This window comes from Artemia sp. Qi Xiang Cuo, chromosome 19 (assembly GCF_049724085.1).
Source record: "Artemia sp. Qi Xiang Cuo chromosome 19, ASM4972408v1, whole genome shotgun sequence".
In the NCBI taxonomy this organism is placed as follows: domain Eukaryota; kingdom Metazoa; phylum Arthropoda; class Branchiopoda; order Anostraca; family Artemiidae; genus Artemia; species Artemia sp. Qi Xiang Cuo.
The window spans coordinates 57,479,636-57,500,677 of record NC_142812.1 but is presented as its reverse complement, the minus strand read 5'-3'; the positions used below and the strand labels follow the sequence as shown (position 1 = coordinate 57,500,677).

At 35.3% G+C, this 21,042-nt stretch overlaps 2 protein-coding genes across 2 annotated transcripts in view; one reads left to right on the top strand and one right to left on the bottom strand.

Moving 5' to 3' along the window:
- Positions 1 to 12,195, top strand: part of LOC148941042 (NADH dehydrogenase [ubiquinone] 1 subunit C2-like) — a 49,440-nt gene extending 37,245 nt beyond the window's left edge. The window contains exon 3 of the mRNA XM_089105651.1: positions 12,086 to 12,195. Coding sequence (XP_088961777.1) covers positions 12,086 to 12,135 — 50 coding nt within the window. The 3' untranslated portion in view covers positions 12,136 to 12,195. The remainder of the gene's footprint in view (positions 1 to 12,085) is intronic.
- Cda4 (chitin deacetylase Cda4) overlaps positions 12,180 to 21,042 on the bottom strand; it is a 68,017-nt gene continuing 59,154 nt past the window's right edge. Inside the window, exons 7-8 of the mRNA XM_089105650.1 lie at positions 13,947 to 14,129; positions 12,180 to 12,339 (exon numbers count right to left, since the gene is read on the bottom strand). Of these exons, the coding sequence (XP_088961776.1) occupies positions 12,231 to 12,339; positions 13,947 to 14,129 (292 nt within the window). The 3' untranslated portion in view covers positions 12,180 to 12,230. The remainder of the gene's footprint in view (positions 12,340 to 13,946; positions 14,130 to 21,042) is intronic.

Genomic DNA, 21,042 nt, shown 5'->3' with positions numbered 1-21,042 from the left:
CCATCAAATTCGATGATGGAAAGCATGAAGTTGCTCTTGTCGACTGTATTCTCAAAAATACCTATGACATCCTGAGAAAGGATCGTAAATATGAAATAAAAATCAGACCCTATGATTGGCCGCCACCACCAGGTGATCAAGAACAAATTCAAAAAATCAATTGGGTGGATTATCCATATATTGAATTACCCTACGAGGAACTCACCTGTATGAATGATTTATGTCGTTCTATTAATAAAAGAATTTCCGCTCGTAAAAAGGGCGCTTTTCATTTCAACTATTCAAAGGAGGAGGGCAAGATCTACATTAGTTCACCTATTGCCAGTGAAAAGGTTATTCTCAATGATAATTTAAAGGATGTTCTTGGCTTTAAGCTAAATATAATCAACGGTAGAAGTGCCAGAAACACTAATTTCATTTTTACTGACTATCAACCTGCCTTCTCCACAGACACCTGTATATTTCTATACGCTTTATTTGTGGAAACATCTCGAGTTGGTAATTCAAATGCCCCCCTCCTACGAGTTCTTGAACGAAAAACCAATCAAGAACATAATCATCACTACAATATAAAGCATCTTCAATATATCCCTGTTAACACTTCCTATTTGGACCTCTGTCAGTTAACACTAAGAACCGAATTGGGTGATCCAATAGCAATTTCAAAAGATTTGGCTGTGATTACATGCCATTTTCGACCCATCGTTCAACAGCAAGATGTCTAATAAAAAAGTGGTATTCACTTGTCCTGATATTGACTGCTATGTTAATACTCTTGGCCCAAGACAACTGGGCAATGGACTGGACTACTATAAGGGTCGCTCGTCAATGTCTGGCTACGGTCTTGGCAGTTGGTTTGCTAAGCTGTTTCGCTCTATACTACCACTGGCCAGAAAATATCTTGTACCGGCTGCGACAGATTTTGCATCCTCTACACTATACGATTGGGGCTCTGGCAAGGATTTTAAAAAAAAGTGCTTCGGAAAATCTTAGGTCCAGTGCGCGAACCCTTGGCGAGAGATTAAAACAGAATGGTAAAAGCTTAAAAAGGTCACGAAACAATACATCCCTCATCAGTCTCCACTCAGGTCGGAAACGTAAGACAACATCCCTCCTGTCAAAGAAAAGAAAGAAAAAGCAAACACGTAGTGTAAACAGAAGTCCCAGGAAAAATAGAATTGTCAGATTGAAACTAGATTTCTTCTCCTAAAATGTCCTACCTACCACATCAGGACTCCCAACCTTCAATCACCGCCTCATTGAATCTATTCAATGCCGAAAATGTTGATGTGAGTGTCAAGCATGGATACTATGAACAATTTTATCAACAACAACCCCTCTCCGATAATATCCACTTTCAAATTTAGTCCAATGAAGACTACTTTATGGACATGTCGTCAACATTTATAGATTTGCAAATGAAAGTCCATAAATTCGATAATTCAATGCCGATTCGGGCCGATGGACTATCCTGTGAAAATTGTATACTACATAATTTATTTCGTCAAATTAGTGTGTACATCAATGGCACACTGGTGAGCACAAGCCCTCCTCTCTCAAATTATACAAGCTCTATACAATTCCTGCTGATGACGCCCAAATCATACAAGGACTTGAGAGGTGCCTCCAATGGATATGAATACATTACTAATAATGATAGTACAGATGCACTTAAAAATGCTACAACTAGTGAATTACATCTAGTTGGAAAAATATATCATGAAATATTTAATATACCCCAATGGCTACCGCCCAATGTTAAAGTGGATATAAAATTGACGCTTGCACCATCCAATTTCATATTGAGAAAAGAACTTGCTGCCAATCCCGATGTAAGTCTCTCCCTCACCTCGGCAACACTACATGTACGTAAACAGCAGGTTATGAGTTCTGTTGCTTTGGCCGTGGAAAAACTAAGAGCCAATGGCAACAATATTAAACTACTGGTTCCTCATACAATCACCAATCAACGTCATAGTGCCGTTGGCTCACGTACCTTCACCGACTCATCCTTTATCAATGGCGAAATCCCCTCGAAATTGGCTTTGGCCTTTGTAAAAAGTGCCAGTGCAATAGGATCATGGACTGAATGTCCACATAAATTCGAGATGTTTGGACTTTCATCTCTTGTGTGCAAAGTAAACGGCATCCCACTCTAAAATCTATCTTTTAATAAATCCTATAGAACATTGTACGAGTTGACCATGCAAACCCTATATCACGATTCGCAACTACTTGAAAATGGTATAACCGAAGATATGTTTGCTAAAACACATGGTATCATTGTACTGGATTTGTCGGGCACACAAGATATGAGTATAGTACGTACGGGGAGTGTGCGTTTAGAGTGTACATTTGCCGACTCATTGGCTGAGAGTATTGCCCTAATCTCACTAAATCAATATGAAACCTATTGGGAAATCACTCCCGAAGGTAGTGTTCTACTAGACTTGGCACCATGAACACCAGTCAAATAATCAATGTATTTAATATGGACCCCTACATGTCCCAGTACAAATCCTATTGTCTGCCCTCAGACTTTCTTGGAAAAATTCAAAGCGTGAACAATACATTGATTATTGTTAATAGCAGTCCGTCGACTGTGCTGACGGGTCATTGGCTGTGCATCTTTCAAACAAAGAAGAATATTGAATTTTTTTATCCTCTTGGTCTACCCTATACATTCTACACACCCCACATCAGCAACTATATTGAGAGCAGTGGGAAAACTATTATTCAAAATCGAAAGAGGGTTCAGGATCTAACGACTAAAAGCTGTGGCTTCCATGCACTACTATATTTTGTGTTCCGATGTCGTGGCTATACTTACAAGCAGTTTCTCCACATTTATGTTGACAATCCACGTCTGAATGACTTTCTAGTGGAAAATATCCTCTCAGACCTATACAGTATTGATTTCAGTGCCCTAAGACTAGAGTGCTTAAAAAATGTTTGTGAATTTGTTTATTAATAAAATGCATATATATATATACAACATTGTCTTTAAATCTTCACTTTAGATTTCTTCATCTTCGATGTATAGGCAACTGTCGTGAACCACTAATGCTGGTAAATCATTTGGATTCACTTTATATTGATCTTGATTGTCTGCCAAGTCAGTGTCACATTTTCTACAGTACAATGTAACTTCACTCTTGTCATATCTCTTTGTATAGTCAATGATACTATTTACATTCATATTATGAAATTCACGAGTTTCAATCTGTCTATTTGAAGCAATATCACATACAATGATTTCAAATGGTGAATCACATTCCGTTACAGACAAATAAAAATCACTAGGTTTATAGTCATAGTAGGCGGTGTCGTCACAGCGATGACGTAGAAACCAGATTGTATTGTTACCCCAACAGTTGAATCGTTGACCAGATTCCTCTTCCCAGAATAATTTAAATCCACGACGATACCAATCTCGTAGAAATAAACTAAAATCACGTTTGTGATTCTTTACAATCATAGCGGTGTAATTAGTCTCCCACTGATCACATTTATCATATCGATAATTGTAGCATAGGTGTCCTCTAGGATGTGAGTCACAAACCTCCTCAAGACATGAATTACATCCATTAATTTGTATTGCATAGTCTCTATGTAATTTAAACGGGTTGCGTAATTTACACTTTTCACTGTAGTCATCAATAATTGTACAATGCTCACATTGATTCCAACTGCTAAGAGTGTACATGCATAATGGACATATATAGAACATTTTTCGGTTTCCGATGTCAACTCACTCACAGCTAAAACGAAACTGATCGTCTTCGTTCGATAAATTCAATGTGGTGGGACATGGTGGGAGAGAGGAGTAGCTCTGTGACGTTACCTCTTTCGAATGATGGTGGAGCCATCTACATTGAATCAATTGTCAATGTTTTCAAAAGTGTATCCACAATATGATTCTTCTTTGTTCCAATTAATATATCAATAAATTGACTATATGCATTTGAGTCATATTTTAAAAGCTCCATACAATAGTCCAATGGGGGGGAATCACTCCTCAATATATTGTCAAGTGTTCCCTGACAAAAGAATATCCTGCGTTGAAGAGATAACTTGAGAAAATCATCATCCAAAATCAAATGTTTTTCCATAAACACTAGATTTGATCTAATTCTCTCTTTCTCAAATTTATTCATTTTTCAGTCCTTTCACTCCGACTGCTGACTCTAGACTGACCCTGAGTCGTTAGCCCTGACCAGAAAAGAAAGGGAACATTTTCAACTTCAAAACAATTTTATTAAATAATTACAACAACAACAACAATAATACTTAACATGTACACTCAGCGATACTGTTTAATGTCTTCGATATGTTTCAACAATTCACTTAAATCACATTGAAGTCTATTCACGTGTGCTATATCAACTTTAGCGGCGAAACATAATTGATCCTACATTTTAAATTTGCTCAAGGATATCACATATCTTGCATATACTGCATCCCATTCCAGACAAATCCGTGATCCTTTCGTGATTTCCACCGCAATGTTTGGTGCTCTTGTACTATTATCATCAGCTCCACTATCAACTTCTAATAGGGTAAACATTCCACTCATCGTCATCGTCAACACACACACACAAATATATATCCAAACTGAGTAAAGTCAAACTCTTCTTCTTCTCGCTCCTTTGAATTCTATTCACAGACTAATAAAACTATATCAAAAAACCCGTTCCTTATAGTCCCACCGCCGCTAATATGTAAGCACGTCTCTGATTGGCTGAGAAGGGAGATGTATCAGACTCGTTGATTGGCTGAGAAGGAAACACGTGATCTATCTGTTTCCAGGAAAGTCATAACATTTGGCAAAGTCCTGTTTTTTCATTCTCAGTGAGAAAACCATAAAACAGACATGAAGTGCTGTTGACATACATAAATGTGACAATGTCACTGTTTTTCAAATTCTCACTGACAAAAACCATGAAACATCCATGAAAACAGACATAAATGTGAGAAAATTCATGTTTTTCAAATTCTCACTGACAAAAACCATAAAACATCCATAATTTGATGTTGACATCCGAGAAAAACATAAAATAAATCTAACAACAAAAATATCCATCCATGAAAAAAACCATAAATGTGAAAAAATTCATTTTTTTCCAATTTATAAAATTCCTGTTTTTTCATTCTCAGTGAGAAAACCATAAACCACGTGGTCATGTTCGGAGTCAATAAGGCCCTTCTACTCCTTCCAATCCCTTTCGACTATTAAAAAGGGCACTAGCCATTTCAATTTCCAATCAAATGAGCCCTTTTGAAGTTTCTTCGACAACGCGTTCAATAAAAACCTTACATGCCCCCTGGGCATAATTTACAACCCTTGTCCTGAGGGATATGGGGGGGGGGGGTTGTCACCCCCAAACACCTAATGTCCCGAACTTTCAACTACCTTGAACAAAATGCCTATATCAAAATTTTTAATGGATGGGATAGAGGGACTAGTGGGCGTGAAGGAGACGTTAATTACTGTCTAACCCTTTTCGAAAGTTAAAAAGGGCGCTATCGCTCTCAATTTACAATTTAATGAGCCCCTTTTGAAGTTTCCACGACAACTCTATCTATCAAAACCTTATATTCCTCCAGGGCATTACTTACAACCTTTGCCCTGGCGGCTTTGGGGGGTTTGTCATCCTTAAATACATAATTTCCAGGACTTTCAACTACGTTGAACAAAATGGCTATCTCTAAACTTTGATTGAATGTTTATGGGGACATGTTGGGCGTGAGAGGGGGGTTAATTACTCTCCACTCACTTTCGACTATTAAAAAAGGCAATTTCAATTTCCAATCAAATGAGCCCTTTTTGAAATTTCTAATAATAATAATAATGAGTGGGCGTGAGAGAGGGGTTAGCTGCCCTTCAATCACTTTCGACTATTAAAAAGGGCACTAGCCCTTTGAATTTCCAACTGAATGAGCCCTTTTTGAAGTTTATACAACATCGCTTTCTATAAAAACTTTATATGCCCCCAGGGCATAACTTACAACCCTTGCCCTGAGGGATGTGGGGCGGAGGGGTTGTCATCCTTAAAGACCTAATTTCCATAACTTTCAACTACGTTGAATAAAATGGCTGTCTAAAAATTTTGATTAGATGTGTTTGGGAAAATGGTGGGCGTTAGAGGGGGGTTAGTTGATCTTCAATTACTTTCGACTATTAAAATGGACACTAGCCCTTTGAATTTCCAACTGAATGAGCCCTTTTTGAAGTTTCTACGACAACGCTTTCTATAAAAACTTTATATGCCCCCAGGGCATAACTTACAACCCTTGCCCTGAGGGATGTGGGGCGGAGGGGTTGTCATCCTTAAAGACCTAATTTCCATACCTTTCAACTACGTTGAATAAAATGGCTATCTAAAAATTTTGATTGGATGTGTTTGGGGAAATAGTGGGTGTGAGAGGGGGGTTAGTTGCCCTCAAATCTCTTTCGACTAGAAAAAAGGGCACTAGCCCTTTGAATTTCCAATCGAATGAGCCCCTTTTGAAGTTTTTACGACAACTCTATCTAAAGAAAACCTTATATGCCGCCAGGGCATAACTTACAACCTTTGCCCTATGGGCTCTCGGGGGTTTGTCATCCTTAAAACTTTCAATTACGCTGAACAAAACGGATATACATTTGCCCCCTTGGACAAGAAACCGTAAAATTATTCATTTGTATAAGCTAGCTGACCCTAATATTAGCATTAATAAATCTCTATCTCGTTTTCAAAGTAAGTTTAATCATCCTGGTCAACAATTTGTTCAAAATAGTTTTTTTTTATATTAATGTAATGCATACAGTCACTGTTCGTATGAATGTAATGAAGAGTTTTCTTTTGCCATGTGTTTGAATTTTTAATGTGTGTTTGTGTCCTTCTTTTTCTTTTTTTTTTCTTTTTTGTTTTTTTAGTGATTACTCCGTCTATTGTACCTTTTGTACCTTTTTTTGACGGGCAATAAATGAATAATAATAATAATAATAATATCTCAAAATTTTGATTGGATTTGTCTGGGAAAATGGTGGGCGTGAGAGGGGGGCCAGTTGCCCTTCAATCATTTTCGACTAATAAAACAGTCTCTAGCTCTTTTAATGTCTAAGTGAATGAAACCCTTTAGAAGTATCTACGACTACACTTTTTGTATGTAGTTAACATACTTCTAGGGTTAAAGTTGAATACATTATACAAAGGGCTGTGGGGGTCTCGTCATTAAAGAGCTAACTTCCAAAACTTTTAACTACATGGAATAAAATTGCTGTCTAAAAATTTTGATTGGATGTGGTTTGGGGAAGGGTGGGTGGGAGAGGTGGGTTAGTTGCCCTCAAAACACTTTCGACTATTTAAAAAGGCACTAGCCCTTTGAACTTCCAATCGAATGAGCCCTTTTTCAAGTTTCTTCGACAAAGATTTCAATAAAAACTTATATGCCCCCAGGGCATAACTTATAACCCTTGCCCTAAAGACTGTGGGGGGAATATCCTGCTCAAATGTATAATTTCCTGAACTTTAAACTGCGTGGAACAAAATGGCTATCTCAAAATTTTGATTGGGTGTGTTTGGGGAAATGGTGGGCGTGGAAGGGGTGCTAATTGCCTTCCAATCCCTTTCGACGATTAAAAACGGAACTAGCCATTTCAATTTCTAATCGAATGAACCCTTTTCGAAGTATCTATGACAACGCTTTCCCTGAAAACCTTATTATGTCCCCAGGTCATAACTTATAACCCTTACCCTGAGGGCTGTGGGGGTTGTCATCCTCAAAGACTAAATTTCCAGAACTTAAAATTACGTTGAACAAAATTGTTATCTGAGAATTTCGATTGTATTTGTTTGGGGGAAAGGTAGGGGTTAGAAGGGGGTTAGTTGCCCTCAAATTACTTTTGACTATTAATAAGGGTACTAGCCGTTTCATTTTCTAATTGAATGTGTCTTCTTTTCAGTTTCTAGTACAACCCTTTCTATTAAAACTTTATATGCCGCCAGGGCATAACTTATAACCCTTGCCCTGAGGGCTGTGGGGTAGTTTCTTCCTCAAAAACATCATTTCTGTCTGGAAATCAACTTCGCTGAACAAAATGGCTATCTCAAAATTTTGATTGGATGTGTTTCGGGAAATGGTGGGCGTGGAAGGGATGTTAGTTGCCTTCTAATCACTCTCGACTATTAAAAAGGGCACAAGCCACTCCAATTTTCAATTGAATGCGCCTTTTTCGAAGTTTCTGCGACAACTTCTTCGATACGAAGTGCCCTGGCCTAAGGGAAAAAATAATAAATAATACGGTGTGCCAACATCGTTCTTATATGCCCCCAGGGCATAACTTAAAACCCTTGCCCTGAGGGTTGTGGGGGAGTGTCCTCCTCAAAAATATATTTTCTGTCTGGAAATCAACTACGCTGAACAAAATGGCTATCTCAAAATTTTGATTGGTTTTGTGAAGGGAAATGGCGGGCGTGGAAGGGGTGTTATTTGCCTTCCAATCACACTATTAAAAAGGGCCCAAGGCACTCCAATTTCCAATCGAATGAGCCCTTTTCGAAGTTTCTACGACAACTCCTTCGATACGAAGTGCCCTGGTCTAAAACCAAGAAAAAAAAAAATAATAATAATACATTGTGCCAACATCGTTCTTTACTTAGGCAGCGGTATTGTGCTGCTTATGATAAAGATGATCATGTCATTTGCGCACTTAAAAAAACAGGTGGACTTCTTTGGTTTCATCACCTAAGTTAAAAAAAAGATCGTTTTACAAGTTGTTTCGAGTAGGACCTACATAAAAAAGAAGCAAAAATTGATTTTAAAATGCAAAACTTTTCCCGTGAAAATAAAGAGCAAAGTTGACAGTTAAATAAAAGTAATTGCTTTGCCGATTGTGTAAGATATGCGTACAAAACTAGCTCAAATAAACCGATTCGTGATATTTTCAAGTACCTGCGAAATTCTAAAAACTAGCACTTTACTGAAAACTGAGCTTGCTTGAGTTTTTAGACAATTATATTTGCATAGGCTACTAAAAGTTATGGATATATTGGTCGCTGAAAGGCTATTGAGAGACTTATGAATTAGTCTTTGTTTCGTGCTGGCTAGTTGTAGAATTGTCTGCTCCTAAGAGAGCATTCTTTTTAGTTTTTTGTGTGTGAATGAGGGGTGGGGGTCTGTTTTGTGTTTTCTGTAAAGCACTAGGTTTAGATAATTTTGGAGACCACACTGCCTTTCCATGACGATAAATAAAAGTTCAAATAGGGAAAAAAATCCTTTTAATAGACAGTGTTTCACAAACAGTGATAAAATTTCACAAAAAATACTAAATATTTCGGTCACATATGCAGTGACCGTCATAAGTAGTTAAACTGTTGATGGTTTTACTAAACCGTTTCAAAAGCATTTTATCCCTATTTGAACTTTTATTCATCGGCAGTAGTTTTAGAATTCTACAGATATTGGAAAATATCATGATTCAGTTTATCGAAGCTGGCTTTGTAAATATACTTTGCGTAATTTGCGAAGCAATAATTTTTTCCGTTTCAACTTTGCTCTTTTCTTCCATAAGCTTTGCTTTTTGAAATAAATTTTTGAAGAAGCAGAAGTTTGAAATATATCTGATAATGTTTAGCATCTGTATAAAAGAGCATGTAAAGTTTATATACATGTATAAGCTAAGATAAGGAAAAACATCAATTCATTTGTGTTTTAGCTTGGCCAGGTCCTTCTAGTTAATGCCTAAAGGCAGGTGTGGGTGCAGGTGGGAAGGGCTGGACTTCCCACCAAGAGGGAAAGGAAAGTTTCCTTTCCTTTCCTCCCACCAAGAGGGAAAGAAGTTTCCACTGGAGAGGGAAAGGAAAGAAGAAAATGCACTTATTATTCTTTCAGGGAAATGCCACATAACGTCTTATGAATCGCTGCAGTCAAGAAGTATCATGTATTGACAGATTTTTTTTATGCTAAATACGAAGAATACTTTTATCTCTTAAATTGGATGAATGTATCTCAAATTATCCATTTTTAATTGTTATAAATCTATGCCTATAGAATATATGACTGAAATATCTTCTTAGAATTGGGTGTAAAATTGAATGCTATTCTTTAGCTTATTTCTTATTTCTTTAGCTTATTTCTTTAGCTTATTTCTTACTTCTTTAGCTTATTTTTTATTTCTTTAGCTTATTTCTTATTTCTTTAGCTTATTTCTTATTTCTTTAGCTTATTTCTTATTTCTTTATCTTGTTTCATGAAGCCCTGTGTCCTTCAACTGACGCCACTGAGATTGTTGCATTAAAAGGCCATTAATCTACTCCTATATCAATTAATTTTAATTTTGTCGACCTAGGTAATCTATAGGATTTTTAAAGTAAAATTTTCATTTCGTTCTATAGAATCCGCCATCTAAGACAACACTCAGCCTTTCGGACCTATCTGTTTCATCTGATTTGTGTAGGCTTTTATCATTATAAGGAACTGTTTGTATCCTTAATTTAATAATGATTATAGTTTTCTGTAGCGTTTTAGTTTTTGTGTTGTTTTTGACCTAATTTTTTTATATATATATATACAGTGTTTTTCTTTTCGTTTTTTCTTGTTGTTACTCCTCTTCTGAAGTTTTCTTTACTTTGAAAACTTTTCTTTAAAAAGGACTTAAAAAAAGTGAAGAATATAATATTAAGATTTGAGATGAGCAGAAATAAAGTAACTTAATAATTAAAAATGAATAACATATCAAACACAAAATATAACCTATATTGCTATAGATGAACAAATAATGTCTTAAAACAATGAGGAATCAAGTAAAACCTGAACCATATATAAATTATTACAAACAGAAGTAGGGCTACCACCCCCTTTACCCTACTAAAGGGTAGAGCGTCATTTGAGCTTTGCTAAATAGGGTTTGTGCGTCGAGCAGTGTGTTTTTTGTTTGCCATAACATCAACAACAACAAATTAACAAAAAAAATTTTTGCTCATTTTTTGTTTAATGGAGTTCTTTACTTTTCTTTGAAAAACTTATTCTATGGAAAATGTTTTTTTAATTAATTAATAAAAAACGTCACTAGACTGGTTAAGGTTTGCAAATAAGAGTGCTTCATCCTTCTCTTTCAAACAGTGTTGCCAGAAGGTGAACCAAACAATAAGCCAGAGCCTTGAAAAACAAACTTTACAGTGCCAAATGCAATCTCCGAGAACATAACCCCGGACCTATAGGAGGAATTGACAAACGGAGGCCTTTAGTTCGTCCTTTCCAGCCTTTCGTGCACACAGAGATTACAGCTTCGTTATATGATGTAAAAATTATTGGATTCAAATGATGTATGGATCGTTGAAGAAACTAATGTCTTTCCGAAAAAGCAGTTCATGCCAAAAAATAAGCCAGATCGCTATAAAATCAGCCAAGATTTTAGCTGGCGGATAAATTCAAAATTTTTACCACAAGTCACAATCAAAATAAGCCAATATGGCAACACTGCTTTCAAACCCTCTCAACTGCTTGAGTGTGGTTTTTATTTGTTGAAACACCAAGAAAAATCCGTGTTTACTGGAAAGAAGTAATAAAAGTAGACTGATTGTTTAATATATAATGATGTTAATTCCTTGAAGTTTCAGCAATCTTTTATTTTTTGTGTCATAATTAGAAATGAGAAAATGTATAGAATATATTTGGTGTTTAGTTTTGCGCAAATGACGCTTTGACTAAATGCTCAGTTGTGACGTGACTTTTGTTTCAGTAACCTTCAGATCACTTTTAGCTCATAAAAAGTTACTAATAATTCCTACTTCAATGAGCCTCCTCCGAAGTTATTATGACCACCCCTTGTATAAGAAGTGACCAAGGGGCAAAAAATTCATTGTAGTTATAGGACCCTTTGCTTTGGCAGCGCTAGAGTGCAGCCTCTGATAGGGTGAGAAATAAATTACTATTGATATTTTCATTCAAATCCTAGTTTTTGTTTTTCTCAAATTTTGTGCTAACTCGTACGCATAGGTATGTGTATTTGTCCCTTTAAAGGGTCAAAGTTTACAGGTTAATTTCTCAAATTTTACTTTAGTTTTTTGGAATTTTCTAATTCCACTCTCCTTTTTTTCAGAGAGGAAAAAATATGGCGATCTCTTCCTTGAATGGCATCCGAAAAGATAAGCACCTTAGCAGATTTAAGTGTTAGTTATGACTGTCGAAATTAATAAAGAATAAAATAAGTTTATTATCAACAAATATTGCACAACAGAACACAATTACTTTGGTGTTTCAGGCTCATAGAGATCTGGCGTTTCACTACCCGAGCCAGCTGTATCGCCAAGCCACGGGTATTGCTTTGGGCATGTGAAACATGTTGCCATATACCTAGAAAAGTAAAAGGGTTATAGATACAATATTCAAAGTTTGATGCTTCCTAAATTGACCATATTCCTGTACAGTGTTGCCATGCAGATAAGTTAGACACGTCTCCGCTCACGCCACTGGCTAAAATATTTGAATAACAAACGTATATGATCAAAGACAAAATCAGCGTTGAAAAAAAACTCAATATTTCTTTTAGGAAAAAATAATTTTCTTCTCGTCATTTGCTGTAGAGCTTACTAGAAGTTGTTTTTTGTTAATTTGTGATGATGGCGATGTAATGGGATGAATTATCGAATCCAATCAGCGCATTTGTGCATTATAAAATTTGCGCATTTTTATGCATTGAGAGCCCCTGCTCGATGAATTATATTATGAATATAGCCCGTAATAGCCCATGTAGAGCAGTCACAACAACTCTGCTAAACATGTTATTAAAAATGATCCACTGGGAGTAAAAAATGAACGGATTAGTCATTAGCCCATTAGGGCTGCACCCAGGGTTTGATTTGTTGAAGTAGGATGCTCAACTGCGAAAAAAGTCTTTTTAACCATTAAATAACCAAACATTTGGGCATTTTTATGCATTGAAAGCCCCTGCTCGATGATTATATTATTTATATAGCCCTTTATAGCCCATGTAGAGCAATCACAACAAGTATTGCTTGGCATCCTTTTCAAGTCGCAAATCACTAATGGTCGTTCTCAGCAAGACTGCTCTTAACAGGGAGGCAGGGTGGGTGGCTGTCTGTCACCCTACCTCCTCCCAAATTTTGAATTCCAACTATTTTCTACTATCAACTATTCTAGTCAATCATTAACCCAGGGTTTCATTTATCAGATTAGGATGCTCAACCATGAAAAATTTATTGTTAGCTAATAAGTAACGTAACATTTGCGTATTTTTTTTTACATTGAGAGGCCAGGTGATCATCAAGGCTATAGCGTATAATAGCCTAACTAGAACACTCAAAACAAGTAAACTCTGGCATCCTTATCGTATTGTAAATCATCATTGGTTGTTCTCAGCAAGACTGCTTCCGGTGGGAATGTAGAAAGGGGCCACCTGTCTATCATCCCAGGCCCCTCTCAAATTTTGTTTGGATAAAATTGTCATTGGAATTGCCTGTTTTTTTATTTCTTTATTTTTGATGAATTTTTTTACCATCGCCAAAACTTGAGAAGTATTCACAAATTTCAGGCACTTTAGTTAATATTTAGTTATAAAGACTGCAACTTTTTTTCTTTATGGCCAGTCACGGTCCGTTTCTGTTATGGCTCATTCAGTGACGGTCACTGTCTTGACTAATAATAAAAAAATGGCCCCCTCCTCTTGTATACGGGGCCCTTTTGGTATGAAGCATATAAGGCACTGGAAGCTGAAATGGAGCATTCGGTTTATTATGCCTAATTTATGAGGGGCAGCATGTATATCAAATAGAGAGAAATATCTCATAAAGCGTTTAAAAAAGCGCGGATCGATTATCAGAATGGAGCCATTTAAATTAACTTCCTTATTGTTTTTATTATCAAGCCTGTTTTTATGATGAAGGGTCCTCTTTTTGAAAACAAACAGATATCATAATGTCCAACAGAATAAAATACATTACCTAGTGTCTGATATCTTCCCGTTTTTGAATGGTAAACCACATGATTTAGGAAGATTGCACGGTTTTCTTGGAAGATCTCTCTTTGTACAGTCCCAGGCCTGGAAATTGCCAAGGTTATTTATTGGAGTTGGTTCGGTCAGCCACAGAAGGGATTGCGTAGTTGTCAGAAACCAGATGTCGTCCCTGCAATTGAAATTAATGACCTTGTTAGATGTCGCTGTTAAAGTACCTAGGACAGTGAAAACGGAATCTGATTATTTGAAATGACTAAGTGGGAGCTTACGCAACCAGGTATGTCTTGGAAAATTGCACAAAACCTAGAATTCAATTTTCAGTGAAAAAAAACTACATATGTAGTTATGCGTTAATTTAAATAAATAGTGCACTTTATAAAAAAAAAACTTAGAAAACTATGTTTTACAAATTGACTAAAAAGGGTTGAATAAATATTATTGGTTCTAAAGAATACCTTTGATATACATATTTCACAATTTTCTGAATGTTGCGAACTCTTTTACTCAAACTTGTAAAAAAAAATTCTAAAAATTTAAACGTGGTGCGCATTTTCAGTCAACTACCAATTGATGTAACAATTTATCATACAAGCATAATTTTATGAATCCTGTGGATGACAAATTCACAATTCCTGCACACCACTTTCAATTTTAAGAAAGATTTTACAAGTTTGATTAAAAGAGTTAACAACATTCAAAATATTCGGAAAATTTTGAAGTATGTTTATCAAAAGTATTCTTTAGAACCGAAGAATTTATTTTCCCCTTTTTACTCCATTTGTAAAACGGGGTTTAATTTTTATAAAGTATTTATTTAACTCTTTTTGGTCTTAAATTATGTCTACTTAGTTCTAAATTGTAGGATAAATAAGTGTTTTTGAGATTCAAATACAATAGAATATTAAGATGTTAGGTAAAGCAAAGTTGTATACAAATTTTGAGCCAAATCGAATGAGAGGAACAGACAGGCAGAGGAAGCAAGTTAAGTAAAACGGGGTAAGAAATGTACATGGTTGAAACATCGGGGAAAAAATTTGGCACGAAACAACTTAAGAAGGTATAGCTTCTCTGTGAATTCGTAGTTTCTTTGGGAATCAATATGTTATTAATATTTGAATATTACGTACGAATAGTAATGTCGAATTTAATTAATTCGTTCTGCTTATTTCCGAGGTTCAACGTGGCAACACTGACAAAGATATGGTACTTCCCTAGAACCCTCATAATTTTGAGTGCGGAAAACTGAGTAGGATAAAATCTAGATGAAAATCACTATAACTGTAAGCCAGCTACAGATAATCATTTTGACAATGCCTCAATTTAAGAGCAATGGATAGAAAATGCTTCCACTCCTAAATTTATAGGTATTTAGTCCTGAAGATAGAATTAACACCATGTATCAGCATTTTCAAATACTTCTGTGGCAAAAAGCCAAAAAAATCACTCTTTACAAGTAAATAACTTCTGAGACCACACTGGTTAATCATGATAAAATGAAAAAAGAGAAAAACGAGGATTATACAAGCCAGTGATAAATGTAGACTAAAATGCAAATATTTCGGTCAAGACCTCCGCTTGACCGTCCTCAGTGCTCTATAATAAATAAAAATTACTAATAAAAATCCAAGTATACTATAAAAAAATTCAAACCTTAAAACAAAACACAACTAAAAATTGACGACCCTTTCTATGTAACGGTGAAAGGGTAACTGAATTTAAAAAAATACAGTATTGAATGGGAATTCAATTTTTTAATTTATACAGTCCATTTTTAAAAGCTAAACGCTTTCCAGGTAAAACACCATCACAGATTGGGTTAGGTTGCAAAATTTGATTTTTTTTTTTTTTTTAAGTAAAAACGATCAGAATTAATTAGTTCAGTATAAATGGGGCATAAATAGGTTTCTCCAGTGTCTCTATTGAGAGCTACCTTTCCGTGAATGTCCTTTTTTTTTTTATATCAAATGCCTCCCTGAAAACTTGCATGAGACATTTAACAGGGGGCAATAATGGAGGTGTTATCGAATCAAACGAAATGGTGTGGGTTGTCATACACGTGTTGAGCCAAGGCGGAATCTCCGTTAAGTCAGCTTTACTCTTTTTCTTGTCACAATATAGCACGTGTAGAGGAAAGATAAAAACCCAATGAAAGCGAGAGAAAATTCTTATTGCACCCCGTTCAGGTGGTGCAAAAATCTTTGATTTTGATACCTCTTGGTACTTTAAGTCAGCTTTACTCTTTTTCTTGTTGCAATATAGCACGTGTAGAGGAAAGCTAATTACCCAATGAAAGCGAGAGAAAATTATTATTGCACCCCGTTCAGGGGGTGCAAAAATGTTTTATTTTGATGTCTCTTGGTACTTTGTCAGCCTTATCTTTTTCTTGTTGCAATATAGCACGTGTAGAGAAAAGCTAATTACCCAATGAAAGCGATAGAAAATTATTATTGCACCCCGTTCAGGGGGTGCAAAAATGTTTTATTTTGATATCTCTTGGTACTTTAAGTCAGCTTTACTCTTTTTCTTGTTGCAATATAGCACGTGTAGAGGAAAGCTAATTACCCGATGAAAGCGATAGAAAATTATTATTGCACCCCGTTCAGGGGGTGCAAAAATGTTTTATTTTGATATCTCTTGGTACTTTAAGTCAGCTTTACTCTTTTTCTTGATGCAATATAGCACGTGTAGAGGAAAGCTAATTACCCAATGAAAGCGAGAGAAAATTATTATTGCGCCCCGTTCAGGGGGTGCAAAATGTTTTATTTTGATGTCTGTTGGTACTTTGTCAGCCTTATCTTTTTCTTGTTGCAATATAGCACGTGTAGAGGAGAGCTAATTACCCAATGAAAGCGATAGAAAATTATTATTGCACCCCGTTCAGGGGGTGAAAAAATGTTTTATTTTGATATCTCTTGGTACTTTAAGTCAGCTTTACTCTTTTTCTTGTTGCAATATAGCACGTGTAGAGGAAGGTTAATTACCCAGTGAAAGCGAGAAAAAATTATTATTGCACCCCGTTCAGAAGGTGCAAAAATGTTTTATTTTGATGTCTCTTGGTACTTTGTCTGCTTTATCTTTTTCTTGTTGCAATATAGCACGTGTAGAGGAGAGCTAATTACCCAATGAAAGCGACAGAAAATTTTATTGCACCCCGTTCAGGGGGTGCAAAAATGTTTTATTTTGATATCTCTTGGTACTTTAAGTCAGCTTTACTCTTTTTCTTGTTGCAATATAGCACGTGTAGAGGAAAGCTAATTACCCAATGAAAGCGAGAGAAAATTATTATTGCACCCCGTTCAGGGGGTGCAAAAATGTTTTATTTTGATGTCTCTTGGTACTTTGTCAGCCTTATCTTTTTCTTGTTGCAATATAGCACGTGTAGAGGAAAGCTAATTACCCAATAAAAGCGATAGAAAATTATTATTGCACCCCGTTCAGGGGGTGCAAAAATGTTTTATTTTTATATCTCTTGGTACTTTAAGTCAGCTTTACTCTTTTTCTTGTTGCAATATAGCACGTGTAGAGGAAAGCTAATTACCCAATGAAAGCGAGAGAAAATTATTATTGCACCCCTTTCAGGGGGTACAAAAATGTTTTATTTTGATGTCTCTTGGTACTTTGTCAGCCTTATCTTTTTCTTGTTGCAATATAGCACGTGTAGAGGAAAGCTAATTACCCAATGAAAGCGATAGAAAATTATTATTGCACCCCGTTCAGGGGGTGCAAAAATGTTTTATTTTGATATCTCTTGGTACTTTAAGTCAGCTTTACTCTTTTTCTTGATGCAATATAGCACGTGTAGAGGAAAGCTAATTACCCAATGAAAGCGAGAGAAAATTATTATTGCACCCCGTTCAGGGGGTGCAAAAATGTTTTATTTTGATGTCTCTTGGTGCTTTGTCAGCCTTATCTTTTTCTTGTTGCAATATAGCGCGTGTAGAGGAGAGCTATTTACCCAATGAAAGCGATGGAAAATTTTTATTGCACCACGTTCAGGGGGTGCAAAAATGTTTTATTTTGATATCTCTTGGTACTTTAAGTCAGCTTTACTCTTTTTCTTGTTGCAATATAGCACGTGTAGAGGAAAGCTAATTACCCAATGAAAGCGAGAGAAAATTATTATTGCACCCCGTTCAGGGGGTGCAAAAATGTTTTATTTTGATGTCTCTTGGTACTTTGTCAGCCTTATCTTTTTCTTTGTTGCAATATAGCACGTGTAGAGAAAAGCTAATTACCCAATGAAAGCGATAGAAAATTATTATTGCACCCCGTTCAGGGGGTGCAAAAATGTTTCATTTTGACATCTCTTGGTACTTTAAGTCAGCTTTACTCTTTTTCTTGTTGCAATATAGCACGTGTAGAGGAAAGCTAATTACCCAATGAAAGCGAGAGAAAATTATTATTGCACCCCGTTCAGGGGGTGCAAAAATGTTTTATTTTGATGTCTCTTGGTACTTTGTTAGCCTTATCTTTTTCTTGTTGCAATATAGCACGTGTAGAGGAGAGCTAATTATCCAATGAAAGCGAGAGAAAATTTTTATGAACCCAGTATAAGGAATTGGTTTTTCGATTGCTAATTCGTTTGGCGTTTGTCTGTGAAGCACCTAACAAAAACTGAGCTTTTGAAAAGTTCTGTTTTTAGAAAAGAAAATATTTCTACCCAGCCTTCCTTTCAACTCCGTCGTTTAATTGCAATTTTTGTTGCGCTAAAGAACTCTCTTCGCTGACCTGTCACATGAACGTGTTTTCTGTAGGAACTGTTTTTTTAGGGGAAATTGTAAATCCTGTCAGTTTTTTAGTAAGTGAGTTTATAATTATGATTACATTGCTTAAATTCTTTGGTTTTAGGGGTATAAATGCCCAGCTATTTGATTTAGGTAGAAAAACCTTCAAAAATTTAGTTAACTCAATTTTTCTCATAAGCAGTCTTTGGGATTCTATTTCGTCTTTTCTGATGTTAAAAATTTTTCGAGGACCCAAAAAAATTAAATTTGTAATGAATTTTACATACTCAAGACATCAACATAAATTAGGACTACATAATAAAGACATAGACGATTCGTATTGAATTTTACATAACAAAAACATCAACAACCAGTGGCACCAGTTCATAAAATGTGGAGCGGGGTAAATTTTATTTTTATTTTTTATTAATTTCGTTAAGGTACAAAAAAGGTATACGACATTTCTAAATCTAGGAGGTTTTTGGTTTGTAATGAAAATACCAAGAAAAATACTTTTCAAAATCTATGGGAGAGGACCCCCTCTGTCAGCAACGTCTGGAAATCAGATGAAATGAGAATCACTTGTGTCAGCAATGTGTTGTCAAAAATGTCAACTGAAAGTTCAGAATAAACAGCTAAACGGTTGGTATTGAATTTAACTTCACAATTACTGATATTTCTCATATTAAAATACAAGGTATTTCTTATGGTATTAATTCTTAAACAGAATTTTCAGAGCTTTGTATTTGGGTCACTATTCGATGTGGTTCTAAAGTAACTAGACTAAATAGAAAGATAATTTCTTGAACCATATTGGCCTGCCATAGAAGAAACGATCAAAACTGGGGTTTTCAAGGTCAAAGTTAAATACTGAAAAAACAAAACGAGTGTTTCGAAAGGACAATCGCATCTCTTCTTAAGCGCAAACAAAAAAATATTTAAGGGAAATGCCAAAAAAGATAAACAAAATCCAAAAAGAAACGCGGAGAGTCAATGAGTAATTTTGGGTCACAATGTGAGTCAATGTGATTTTGGGTTTTATTGAATTTTATTCATCTCTTAATTTTGATTTTTCATTGGTTTTTATCGGTTTGTTTTATTTTCACATTGACTCCCAGGTTTGTTTTGCTTTTTTCTTTTGTCTTTTTTGGTATTTTCCTTAAATATTTTTTTGTTCGTGCTGAAGAAGAGAGGCGGTTATCTTTTCGAAATATTGGTTTTTTTTTATCCTTTGGCCTTGAAAAAACCTATTTTGATCGTTTCTTCTTAATAGAAAAACTGATCGACCCAATATATTAGCGCCACTTGCAACACAGTGCTGATACGTAGAACAAGAAGCTCAAAAGAAGTTTTAAGTTATTGAAATTTGGATTTTTATAAACAGGCTAGTTTTTAGGATCCAAAAATGACATTTTGGTAATTCTTTTTTTCTTAATTTTTAACATTTTTTTGGGTTAATGTTCAAATTATAGGGAACTAAAATAAAATATAACCATTGTGCCCTTTTGGCAAAAGCAGTTCTTTTTTCTTGATTTATTGTAAAGCCAACAAAAGCAAAAAGATGAGCAAAATAAATATAGCTAATTTGTTAAGTTTTGTTTGATAAGTAAATGATGTTTTCTCTTTCAGGGATAAAACTTATTTTCCTCTCAGTAACAAATTAAATATAGATATGATACCTTGTACCGCTTATATTAAGTATTAATTACAAAAAAAAAAATTCCACAAAATAAGTTTTTCAAAGATCCATTAAACCAAAAATGAGTAAAAAATAAAATCATATAATCTACCAAGCGTGAAACTACCACAAATCAGCATCGATAAATAAATGAAACCCAAAATGAGCAGAAATTACAATAAATAACCGAATCAAATACAAAACGAGCAGAAATTAACATAAGTTGGGCTCAAAACCCCTATGCCTTCCCAAGACCAGAACATAATTTGCACTTTACTGAAAAAATACATATGTTTTTACTTTCATAACTTTAATAAATCAAATAATATTAGTATTTTGATTACTAAATATTAGTATATGTATATTAAACTGACAATTCACATCCATTTGTATTTTCAAACAGTTCGTGGTAACGAACTGTAAGTAAGGAGCGACCCGGCTCAATGGTAACCGAAACTCTAGAAAACGGGTTTTTGATACCAATAGATACATTAAAAGAATCAGATTTCAATGCTAATTTAAAATATATAACTTTTATAAAGTTTAGTGCTACCCATCAAAAGTTATGCGCCTGAGAAAATTTGGCTGTTTTTCTAAAAAAGGGGGAAAAAACCCCTAAAAGTTATAGAACCTTAATGAAAATCATACCATCCTATTTAGTGTATCAGAGAATCCTACTG